The sequence below is a fragment of the Sycon ciliatum genome, chromosome 3, assembly GCF_964019385.1.
Source record: "Sycon ciliatum chromosome 3, ocSycCili1.1, whole genome shotgun sequence".
In the NCBI taxonomy this organism is placed as follows: Eukaryota; Metazoa; Porifera; class Calcarea; order Leucosolenida; family Sycettidae; genus Sycon; species Sycon ciliatum.
The window spans coordinates 9,677,013-9,689,562 of record NC_088645.1 but is presented as its reverse complement, the minus strand read 5'-3'; the positions used below and the strand labels follow the sequence as shown (position 1 = coordinate 9,689,562).

The following is a 12,550-nucleotide window of genomic DNA, read 5'->3' as shown; positions in this document are numbered from 1 at the left end:
TTTTGTCAGATTATATTGTTGCGATAAAAAAAGAAAAAAAGGCGACGTGGAGACAATAATCTTAATAATGCACCTATAGTTTATTACCTGTGCACATTGTTCCTAGGTTTGTGCTATTTTTCTTACTATGCTTGTATCCTCGCTGTTCCACTCCAAGTGTATAAATCCTATTGTAGTTTCATCATTCTCTTTTAGTCACGAATTCCATTGATAATTGTGACAAGAAAACGTTCTGGAATACATGTACATGATTCGTCCCCATGGTTGTGATATGAGTGCGCATTTAGTTATATTCATTGCATTATAAAAAAAGAACTTTAAGATAACTCTTGTCTGCATAACACTTTACTTACTCTATAGCCGGTGACAAAACCCATGACTTCGCTGTATTCACCAGGCAAAGCATGGAATGTTGCCAAGGAGCAAAATCCAGATTGGGTGATTGGTCTTGTGCATAGCGGTACTTCCAAATCTTGGAAGTGCATGGTTCTCCCTCGGATTTATGTAGGCAATCCGCGTCCATCCACCTCCATAGCGTTCCATCTCGCAATACACCTAAGGAGAAGAGCGCAGCAGACGGTTATACCTGAACGTATTCTACATTGGACATTTGGTCAGAGAACGGTTTCCGTGTTAGAACAATTGTATACTTCGATGTGCACTGTCTGTACATGCTTATGGATGAACAAGGTTCGTAGAACAAGACGTTGAATTGCTCCCCGTTATAATGCTCTTACCCAACTACTTCTATGTTTCTTTGCTTGAATGTCTGTACAGTACATCATGTATTTGTTCTAACTATTCAATAATTATGCCTTTCACTGTCTCAGTCCGCCTCGCTGTGCCTATCTCTCTGTTCCCAGTGTGTGTGTGTTCGTGTGTGTGCGTGTGTTTGTACATGTACATGACGAGAGAGAGAAAAGCGATACGTGTACTGAAGTACCTACCTTGTAGATATGTCCATAAACAGTCAGATTGAGATCGATGGAGAATTAAACATGAACGATAACGCCCAGTATTTTAAAAACGTAACCGGAATGACGTAATCCAAACACGCTGTGGGATTGAATCGCTGCCCGTGAATCTATCGTGTCTACGCTGTTGTCTTTCGTCTCCCTTACCTTAATGAAGGTGCCTTTGTGCGACAGGATCATGTTATAGCCTAAACAAAACAAAAACACACGAGAAAAGTGTGGCAGTGACATTTGATTTCACTCTCACAATTACGTGATATAGGGTTCCTACGATGTACACAAATTCATACGCTATACCCTTTTCTAGCAAGTTGAGGGAAGCAAGGAGAATCAATACTACAAAATTCGTAGTGCAATTAACTTTCCTTAGTGCTCCACGTACGTAGAGGTGGCTGAGAAAAACTTTGACGCAATCACCAGTGCAATACGTCCGTTCCGGACCAGCGATAGAAAAAGAGAACGTATGTCCTGGTATGTCCTTTAATGGCAAGTAAGACATTCTGACCCCAACCATTCAAATCTACGCAGGTAGGTTTATCATATGTTTACTCTGTTTTTCAAGCTACATAGAATTGCTTACCGGATGGCAGGTTTGCGTTATCTTTGGATTTCTGGAGATCTTTGCATGACATTGGGAAGGAGTTGATGACATTCTGACTGAGACGGTGAGACCTTCAAAGTACAATAAAACATGATACACCCATGATGGAGTCAATGCCGGAGAGTCGGATATCCTGCTTATAAGCCCGAATGTGCTCCTCATCAAGCCACTTCTTACTAGCAAACTTCTTTCATTACTAAAACATTGAAGGAGCGAAGTGTTGCCAGGCAAACTAAGAAGTACGCATGTGAAGTGATGGACATTATAATTATAATTCACCGAAGGATGTACCCAGAGTGCTCGACAGTGCTCAACACCACAAAGGCAGAGCGTAATACACAACAGAACAACAAGGACAATCAAGGCTTGTTTGCTGCTACTTTAAGTTTCATGCTTACGCAATCATCAGGCAACATGAAGATCGGGTGCCGACCATGCCGGTATATATGCCAGGAGAGGGTGGTATAAAAAGCTGTGTGAGACTGTGGGGGCTAGCGCAGTAGCGGTGATGTTTTAGGCAGGGGGCTGTGTGCAGAGTGTGTGGTTGTTGAAGGCAGGGGCTAGCAGTGCAGTGTGAGCGCGAAGTGTGTGGCTGGTGTGGGCAGGAGGTGGTGAACAATGCGTGTGGATGTTGTAGGCAGGAGGCTGTAATTATAATTCATGTAGACGCACCACGGGGAGTCCTAGCGTAAGAATACACGACATGAGATCATATTAGCTGAGCCATTATGCGCATATTGACCCCGGATTTGATGGGTACATTTGTATCCGTGATATAATTTTGCCACTCGCGACGATCTATCCTGATATATAGCAATCATCCGTCAGATGAAGTTATACGTACACCCGGAGTTTTAAGTAATACCACACCGGTACACATGCCAATATCATCAAGGGTACATCTGAATATGGACTTACTTCGTTTACATAGATTGGCGAATACGGTCGTTGTGGCCAGTAAGATACATTGCAAACGAACACAAAAGAAGAAGAAAAAGGATTCCGTTAATGATGTGAGTATAGGGTCAGCATCACTCGTTAGATCGGAGTAAATCGAGTTGTATTCCATGTGCCAAGAGGAGAGCTCACATCCCTATATGGCAACTTCCACATGTTCCACTCGTAGAAACAGTGCAGTTGCCATACTGGCTGAAATTTAAACCTTTTAAAGTGATGTGGAGCTTCTGGTGAGGAACGGGTGTAAGTATCAGGTCGAGTTCAAAGTCGCTACCACCATTTCGTTCCATTTGAACGGATAACTGTGAAGTTCAATCATTTTTCACTGCCTAAGATCTCAAAATGTTCGGAGATAATGGTCATGCTAAGATTGAGGTACATTATCGCCTTTTCTGAACAAGAGATTAACCAGATCTCACAATGAATCTTCAAATTCTTCTCCAGTTCACATACACCATGTGTACATAGATGCAGCTAAAGAGGTTTGTCGGCACTTGTGCCAGTGGTTGTGAGACTTATCCACTCACCCCACCGTTAGGTGCTGCACCTGCCGCTAGAGTTTACCGGGTGTTAGCGGCCGTCATGAGTTCCCTTCGGGAACATACACGATATTTTTCCTCTTTTTTTCCTTACACCATACTTTGAAGTAGTTTTTTTGCAGTAGGAGCCGTTGCCTGCAGTGAACCAGGCGTTGAGGCTTAACTTCTTTGCTGGTTATACCACAACCAGTCAATGCTGTGAACCCCTGGATAGGCGATTTGCCTTTGGTCAGTTGTTATTATTATTAATTTTATATTATTAGCTCCGTGTGTGCCAATAGCTGAGCGCATTGAAGCCCGTAAATCAATCCCATACTGAACTGTGAAAGCAGTAATCGTTTTTAAAATGCATTGCGTTCCCGCCAGTTCCATACCACTTCGTCCAGCTCTTCTATCGAGTAGTGCGTCGATCTTTGCGAGCTTCTCATCCAGTGTGAATTTCAGCGATGACTTGAACCGTGACAGAGCTTGCGAATGGTCAGTAGCACTGGTGGATGGGTTCTTTACTCCTTGGTTTGGAAGCTGGGGAAATCCTTTCCTCCCGGTTCCGGCTGACTGCAGCTCTTCTGGCCAATCTGCACAGAGGAACCCGTATTCACATGCACCGTAACACACAAGTGTTGTGCAGATCCCCACACCACACACGATCTCTCTTCACTGAAACATTTCACACTATCATTCTCATTCTCCTCCTCCCTATACATTAATAGTTTATCCTTATTCTCCCTATGGTCGTAGCCATCATCACATTCGCTTTCATGTCATTGGGTGCTTGCACGTTTGAAGCAATCAGTGTTACTAAGTGTCCTCTGTCCCTATGCGTATTGCCCAGTGCCATTTTGCAGAATTTTACAGAGTTTTCCGTAAACGTCTAATATACAAGCAAATCGTCCCATCAACACCATTCCACTCTCCTTCATCGCAGAACGCTCAAATTTGTTCGAGGCGATTCAAACTTCAGCCGCCTACATCATTCTAAAGTACATGTACTCAGTCGCTCAAAGAGCACGCAAAAAGGGTTTCTCCCCAAAATGGCGAAGAGTTCGATCAACAATTTGATTTAGCCAAGGTAAGAATATCTGAATCCTGAGCGCGATATCTCGGGCGTTCGACATCGTAACGCTTCCGCGATTGTTGCATTGGACAGCTTGAAGTTTTTGCTACCACATTGACCCTTCTATTGCTGAATTAGCACACGAAACGATGGAGTTACGATGGTTTTAGTAATCGATCATATACATGATCGTTTGCGGGATATTCGATTAAAATCCGTACTGCGGACACAACTTCCTCTTTCCGCAGATATACGGACATGTAGGTCCACCTCACTTGTTTTTCTCCTCAATCCTGATGATGGCTCTTGGCCGAAAATTTGATTGAGATAACATCTCAATTACAGTGATTATTAAATAATTATTTTAATTTCCAGCGAAGAGACCACTTGAAGATGATGTGTGTGACAGGGTTGTCATGTAATGAAGTGGTTGCAGTGGAGCTTACGCACATTTTAGACAATCATGGTTATGAGTGCACAATTAGTTTTATTCATTGCTATTTTACGACTGCTGTCTCCACGTCAATTATGCATGTGTGTGTTTGCATGATAGAGTTTGTGTGCATGGGTTTTAATGCGCTCGTGAAAGTAAGATGGATGGTATTTGGACTGTATTACATGAGTCTCAAGTACCACCAGGGACAATACTAAGTGTTAGGTATTGTGAGCCATTCATGATTGTTACGTGTTTTCCTCCGCCATACACGTATCGTTACTTACACGTTTGGCAGTATCGACCACGAAATGGCTGTTTGCACCTACAGCGATATCCTGTCTGTCCAATAGTCTGACACGTCCCGCCATTCTGACATGGATTGCCAATGGCACAGATCGAGAGCACTGAACGGCAAAATAAAAAGGCACATTTAAGGGGGCACATCACCCAAAAATTCGCTGAAAAATCGAATTTGTAAATTCATATTGAGTGCTACGTCAGTTGAAAGAGCATGGATAGCTGCAAATTCTCTGAAAACTGTGTCCCTATCTGACCAGCCGTTCAAGAGTTATGGCCGAAAATGTGCCCTTGCAAGGAAAGATTTTGTTGTTGCATGCTGTCATTTGTTGGCAGCACTGTATTTGAATGTGAGCAGACCGTGCGCAACTTGTCGTATTATGGAAACACGCGAAAGTGTGCAGAATTTTGCCCCAAGTCCAAAAAAGTCCAAAAAATCACGTTAAAAAACCACGTATTGGGCTGCACGGCGGCGGGCGAAGCCCGCCGCCGTGCAGCAGGACTTTTGCCAGCACCCTCGTGACGTTGCAGATATGTGGCTTGATTATTGTAGTTGACGTTGATTTAGTGACTTTGGCAAGTTTGAGTCGTGTCAAGAAGTCAGGTAGGATTCAGTACTAGGCAGTAGTGAAACGTGAGTGGCAGTCTTTGCCGGTTTCTGAGGGCATCCTGGATTTGGTTTGCAGCGCTGTGGAAATGGCTTGCTGTGGAGGTCCCAGCACTGGATGTTGTATCAAAGGTACGACCTCGTAGCACGTGCCAAACCTAAAAAAATTCAAAAATTGCCTTGGGTCTGTGGGAGTCCGTGAAAGAACGCCCACTCGTTCCGTTGTGACAGATTCCAGGGCCACGTTGAGGGGCCCTACCCCACCACCCATGGCTGCTTCTGGACTTGTTTTAGGTTTGGGTCCCGCGCACGGACAGAATGGGCACGAAAATGTGAAAAAATGTAAATGCATTTGTTTGGCTCCTGGGTGGCTCGCACACCGTAGCACTATGCCGGAAATTTGAGTTTTTCCGGCCTGGAAAGCCTGTCAGTGAGACGCAAGAACTTGTAAATCATGTCCTGAGGGCCAGCATAGTGGCAGGAGTGTGTGGTCAAAATTTCACTCAAATCCACTGAGAAACACCAAAGTTACGGTCAATTGAATGCCATATGAAATTTTTGGGTGATGTGCCCCCTTAATTAACAAAATTAATACGAAATTTTGCGAATCAAGCGCAGTAGCGGTTTTCTGTCCAAAATTGCCTGACACATTTCCGTGGCAACTCTCCCAAGGGTACCATGATGTGATTGCAGTAATACCTGCAGGCACATTTCACTATCGCACTGCATTATATATTGACTATTGTTCTACTTGCAGTGGTTCCAAACAAATTAGCCCGCATGAGCCTCGTCCTTATATGAAACTTGAAGGAGCATTTTCTTATTTTACATGTTTTGCCTCACAAGTATGGAATTACGTACTTGTATCACCACATGTAGATTATTTCAACTATTATTGTTGGACACGTACCGTTGTCACAGAACAATCCAGCATAGCCAGGGTTGCAAGCACATTGGTATTCCTTCGCCTGTGCGCTCCCCTTACTGCCAGCCAGTGCGACGTCAGCGTAGATACAACATCCTCCGTGTTTGCACGGCATTGGGTGAGTGCAGCCTTTATCTATACGTGCGACACATACACATGTACAGTTGATGATCAAAAAACATAACAGTTGCTGTCAGGTATTTCTCAATGAAATCCGACAGCGTGAATCAACATTGCGCTGTGCCACTTCCTATCCCAGTGTTCATAGGTCTACGGCTGCACAGCGTCAGCTGTGGAATTCCCCAGAAAGATCGGATTTCAGTGAGCAGTACATGTTGTCTACATACCTTATGGTTCACGTCCAATCAACTGACACACGACTGGCTATTGACTGCTCCCGCAAAATCAAGGAAATCATCGACCCTTATAGAAAGAACCACGAGAGGACCACTCCAAGCATGCTGAAAGCACCGCTCCTCAGGAGTAAGGACTCAGGCTTGAGTAAACTTAGTTTAATGCTCCAGAAGCACTCAACTATTATTTGTAGCGATCCAGCAACCTAGCTTTGAGGAGGACTACAACACTGCGTGCCCAGAGCGGCACTCCGAAGGCCCCCTACAAAACTAACGGTATCAGCTCACAAACAGATATTGAGATCTGCGGATCCCTTGTTCCCTGGGCAAACACTACAAACCATTCTCAGTTTCAACAGAAGTGCTGGAAATCTGATGCTGTGTACTCAGGTTCTTGGTCTGTAACCAGCAGAAAGTATTCAAATTATGACTTTTTCCAGCACTGCTTGCTAGAAGAGGAATCTGTCTGCCACGGTACAACCAAACAACGAGAACTGGTTTCATGTCTCCAGAGTAATGGATACAGCGTGTGCCATTCTCAGGCGTTACCCAACCGCTTGACTTTTTTGGCGTTTCTGATCTACTTACATGTACTTCACAACCCTCCGTCTCCACAACCACTCCCACCCCCCCCCCCCCCCTCACATACACACACCAGTTAAGGTTAAGATCTGCATTTGGCCATTGTTAGTAGGGAGTGGTAGCGTGCATGTATCTCCGGAAATGGAAATGTTAGTATGACTGACACTCACGAGAATGTACTACCGATATGTTTTTGCATTAGCTGTCTACTAGGACCTTCAAAATGCGCCCCGCTATTTCATGCGATCATTTCTACAGTATGCATTTGTTATAACCCTTCCTCTTCTCAATCTATACGTTATAATTTTCCAGATATATTCCCAGTAAGCCATGAACGGAGACCCCCTCGACTTAGGCCTCGGCCTTTGGGGAATCCATAAATAAAATTAAAAAAAAAAAATCATTACCTTCTGCCGTGATCAGTCCCCTGCGTGCTTTCTTGAGCCTTGAATCACACAACAGTACAGGCCAAGAAAGTTGCTCAATGTCAACCTTGCTCTCTAGGCAGCGTTGGGTTCTTGCTTAGATTTTAAAATCAGTTAGACTGTTCTCCAGGGTTAAACAAACTCACTGGACATTTCGAGTACGCTGAAGGTACTGCGCGGCAGTACCAACTCCAACAACTGAAGGACGGAGAAAGAACCGTTTTGCACACGCATGCCGTGCGAGTTCCCGAGTTGAATGGTGTTCCGCTCCCTGATAATCATCCACTTCTCCAAGGCTATATCCTGAGGTCTACAATCCGACGATGCGAAATATGGAAGACAATGGCATGCAATTCTTTTCATCCCAACAATGTTGAACATTCATGGACAATCTTATGAGTTTTCATTGATTATAGAGTCAGATTTCCTCCTCATTGTCCGTACAGCAACAATTGTACTTACCCGCGCATTTAGAGAAGTTACTTGCTTTGTCCTCTCCATCAAACACAACGGATCAATAGGAACGGACTGGTCCTCGTAATGGAGTCGGAGTCCATGGGAGTCTCGAACGCCCGCAGTGCCCTTTCATACTTCCCCAAATCGGCGATGTCTTTACTGGGAAATGCGAGTCTCAGCCACTCCGTCATGCATGTTTCTGCACAGTAAGGATCAGAGGGGAAATGTGATGACTCTTTCGGCATCATACGCTAAAACCTTCATCTTACTTGCTATATTAATAAAAGTTACAGTTCGCATGTCACTCATGGAAGGATCCATGGGCTTAACGCATCTGTCCACGAAATCCAGGCAGAAGAGCCGACAAAAGGCATCTCGTTATTGTTAGAATGTATCGCAGTAAGAACAACTACGCAAGCGCAGCACATTTTTACTTGCTATCTCATAATAGGTCTTTTGCCAAATAAGACACACAGTGACTTTGCGGGGCATGGCATGCGTACTGAAGGCGTGATCCAGGCACGCGATACATGCAGTGCATTACGAGTCACGCGTGAGCTCTTGTTCCTGAACCGCAACGATCAATCACCGCGTTTGGCGTGTACTCACCGTAGAGAAAATAGTGACTTTCTTTTTTTGTTTTGCTTGTGTCTTTCAAAAACTATGTTTCTTCAAGCGATCGCGATCGACATTCTAGAATAATACAATGAGGACGGTCACTGGATTTTCTCTGCCTAGTTCTTGTAAAGGGTTTAGTTTTGTTTTCTAGAACATCTCTCCAGATTTTTTAGCCATGGGAAAGTCGATCACTGCTGCGTTCCGCAGTGCAACAGCGACCGACGTTCAGACAAAATACTTTGTTCCATGTCTTCCCTGCTAGCAAGGAATCGAAAACTGGAGAAGCTAAGAGCGTGAGCAGTGACCAGTTGGACACAAGAAAGTCTTGGATTGCCGCCATTCGTCGAGATGAGCGGAATAACTACGGGTACCATCATGCCATACAATAACCATTTCACTGATGAATACTATAGTCGCTATCCACGATATCCAAGTGGAGTTCAGCCTGGAGATTTAGCTCGGTTTGAAGACTCTGACATTCAGTACTCCACTGGTTTTCCTTTGCTTGCTGCGTTTGATGCATGTATTCAATTTCTTCACCTGGATTATAAGAGCGTCTTTCCTTTCGCAGTAAACCAGTGGATGCCGATTCCCGGAAAAGGAAACCCGGTGATGAACGGAAGATTAAGTTAATTGGCTTGGAGAGCTTTTTCAGTACCATGGTTAGTCTTCGCCACGGCACACATACCAATCTCGCCGCGTCCTTCCCAAGTGGCAGAACGATTGCTGGATGTTTTCAAAAAGCTGCATCCTACAACATTCATGATCATAGATGCTACAGTGCTGAAATGTAATATCGCTTCCAGTCTGTCTGCGCAATCGCAACTCTACAGCTCATATAAGACGCATAACGTTACAACCTTGACGAGCCTCATCCGTATGACCCCAGATGGTGGTGTGGCGCTTACCTCCAAGTCATTTACGGGACCCACCAGTGACCACGAGCTCACAATCAGAAGCCACTACTTAGATCTTCTGCCAGTAGCCGGCTATGGGACTTTGATTATGGCAGACGAAGGATTTGACATCTGGGATCTCTTGATGCCAAATGGCGTAAAGGTGAACATACCCCCGTTCAAGCGATCCGAGCAACAGATGGCCTTAGAAGATGTCCAGAAAACGCAACAAATTGCCACGTTACGAATTCATGTTGAGTGTCTGATGGAGCGAATCAGGGAGTTCTCTATCTCTTCAAAGATCGTTCCAACAATTCTTTTCCCTATCATCATTCAGATATGGATTGCTCGCTGCCTGCTCACAGTATTCCAGGCTCCTTTACTTGCTGAAGCAAATTATGTTTTCCATGCCAACTGTTGCTAGCATTGCATGGCGAATTGATCTTCAGCAACACGAATTTTGTCATGCCTGAACAATCATGCACAATACGGAGCAGCTAATGACTTAGTGGGTATAAATATGGATAGTATGATATAATTTAGATTGCAATATTTGCAAAAGTGCAATGAATAATAATACCCCTCTTGATTAATATTAGTGCTGGCGGTTTATCAATTTCCATGGTCAGAACAGACCTACAAGGGCGAATATAAAAGTATCTTTGCAACCATACAATAGGTCCTTTGGTAGAGCAGAGCTGCACCAACTGTCAGGAAAACTAGGACGAAATGTAGCTGCTAGAGGGACGATATGCTCATTGCGTTGCTATGGGCTTCCACGAGCTCGGCGTCAACAATGCTCTGAATGGCAGCGGTTTTCCGCTTTCCTTGCCGATACCTGCCGCCAAATATATCTGGAGTGCACAGTATTGGATCGATGTGATAGAACCAGACCCTGAACAGATGGAGAAAGTTATCGGTTAATGTACTTTTTCTTGTGCTAAATGTTGAAGACTGCATCCTGAAGTGGTACTTACCGATCGAGCAAATCACCCCGTTTCCTGGACACTCCGGCTCCTCTAGCTCGCAGGTAAGTCTTCAACTGGTTGATTTTCCATTTTTTTAAAAAGGACTCGTTGTCCAAAGGCATCAAAAACCGAGCTTTGGGATCGCTAATTCAACTTGATTCTCCCTCGCAGCCTGGAGTCGCAGGACTACTATCAACATTCCCTTCATCGCAACGTACCGCCACAAGAGATGAAGTGCTCGGCTCATTGACCGCTTCATCAGCCATGTACCAAACATATCACAAAGGTCCAGCAAGAAGTAAATGCAAAAAAACCTTTCTACATATCGGACAGCAATGAAGAAGCGAGAAGAAAACAGAATCCTTCGCTGTCAGTTTTTTTTCGATCCAGGAGAGTCCCGTTTTTCTGGCCGCCTGGGTGAGTACACGCCAAACGCGGTGATTGATCGTTGCGGTTCCAGGACAAGAGCTCGCGCTGGGAGGAATGCACTGCATGTATCGCGTGCCTGGGTCACGCATTCAGTACACATGCCTTGCCCCGCCAAGTCACTGTGTGTCTTATTTGGCAAAAGACCTATTTGCTAAATCCTATATATATAGGATTTTGGTCATATTTTTCAACTCAAAATGGGTGTGGCATGAGAATAGCAAAAGGTATGTGACCAATTCTTCCTTGCTAGGTCTTAGTAGATATCGAGAGTTGAATAAGATAGTTTTTTCAAACACTAACATCTCAGGCTCATCTCCTTGCCCAATATTACTAAGGCCTGTGCCCTATTTTTCGAATCCTATATATAGGATTTGAGGTTTTATTGGACCTTGTTTTATCCTTAAAACTGGTAGTTTCATGACGGCATGTGCGATATGTCGTCATGAAACCACCCCGTGCCACACCTGCAATGTTCTTCTGCACATTCACTGCTTCAGTCCTATCCATGACAGCAGCTGAACAATTATGCTCAAATTTCCAATTCTTGCTGAAAATGGGTATTCATCAGAAATATTTTCGCCCTATGAATCTAAAATGTAAACATTCATGCCTCAAACATATTTACAACTTCTATGAAAACCATTATGCCGTTATTATTGGTCGTAATGACCAATAACAGCGCATAAAAGGCACACATTTTCAAATCCTATACAGTTGAACATCGATTATCCGACCACCTCTGGGCAGACAACTGTCAGGCGGTGTTCAGATAAGGCGAATGTTCTGGATAAGAAAAAACTGTCACTCACACACTTTCAGTGGTTATTACTAGCCGCACAACCTTTTTACTTTTTACTTTTCAAAATTGTCGTATTTTTTGAATGGCTCACTACATGCACAGTGCGTACTCTACGGCACGTGCGCCCAAAAAAACTGTTACGGATAATCGAATGGTCGGATAGTCGATGTGCGGATAATCGATGTTCAACTGTATAGGATTTTTGGCCAGCAAATTAAGAGATATTATTTTAAAATAAGAAAGGGAAAAGGACATATGGAAACGAGTTAAGAGTAACTCTCCACCACTGTAACTAGATACTATATACAGTCAGAAAGTGCAACAACTAGGCACAAAACTGACAGAGTACTGAGACATTCGACGTCCTGACACCTAGCTTCAACACATCTCCGTAGCGCTAACCGACAGCCTTCCAACTTGGAAGGTTCGAGGTTATGGAAAGACCAAAGAGGGGAAGGCAAGCGCAACGAAAACGAGCACAAGCTACAGTCCAAACGGAACAAAGAATGTCGATTGTCACTGGACGATGACGAGACCAGTAGGCGATTTGACAAAGCGGTCTAACTACAATTCGAAGCAGCAAAGCAGCACACCACCCAACTTGGGTGGGTCAAAAATATCAAAGATAAGTTAA

General features: G+C 44.2%; 1 protein-coding gene across 1 annotated transcript; it reads right to left on the bottom strand.

Moving 5' to 3' along the window:
- Positions 1-2,847: 2,847 nt before the first annotated feature.
- Positions 2,848-7,835, bottom strand: LOC135812826 (notch homolog 2 N-terminal-like protein A). The gene is made up of 5 exons (XM_065326042.1): positions 7,733-7,835; positions 6,376-6,525; positions 4,846-4,965; positions 3,446-3,646; positions 2,848-2,924 (listed from the first exon to the last, which is right to left on the bottom strand). Exons 2-5 carry the CDS (start codon positions 6,503-6,505, stop codon positions 2,848-2,850), a joined length of 528 nt encoding a protein of 175 aa, XP_065182114.1. The 5' UTR covers positions 6,506-6,525; positions 7,733-7,835.
- Positions 7,836-12,550: the final 4,715 nt, after the last annotated feature.

What these genes read in the sequence shown, in the direction of transcription:
- LOC135812826 (XM_065326042.1), bottom strand. Translation starts at nt 6,505, where the DNA reads ATGCCGTGCAAACACGGAGGATGTTGTATCTACGCTGACGTCGCACTG. An exon ending in TGGATTGTTCTGTGACAACG is followed by an intron (nt 4,966 to 6,375) that starts GTACGTGTCCAA and finishes TTTGCCGTTCAG; the next exon opens with TGCTCTCGATCTGTGCCATT. An exon ending in TGGTCGATACTGCCAAACGT is followed by an intron (nt 3,647 to 4,845) that starts GTAAGTAACGAT and finishes TCCTCTGTGCAG; the next exon opens with ATTGGCCAGAAGAGCTGCAG.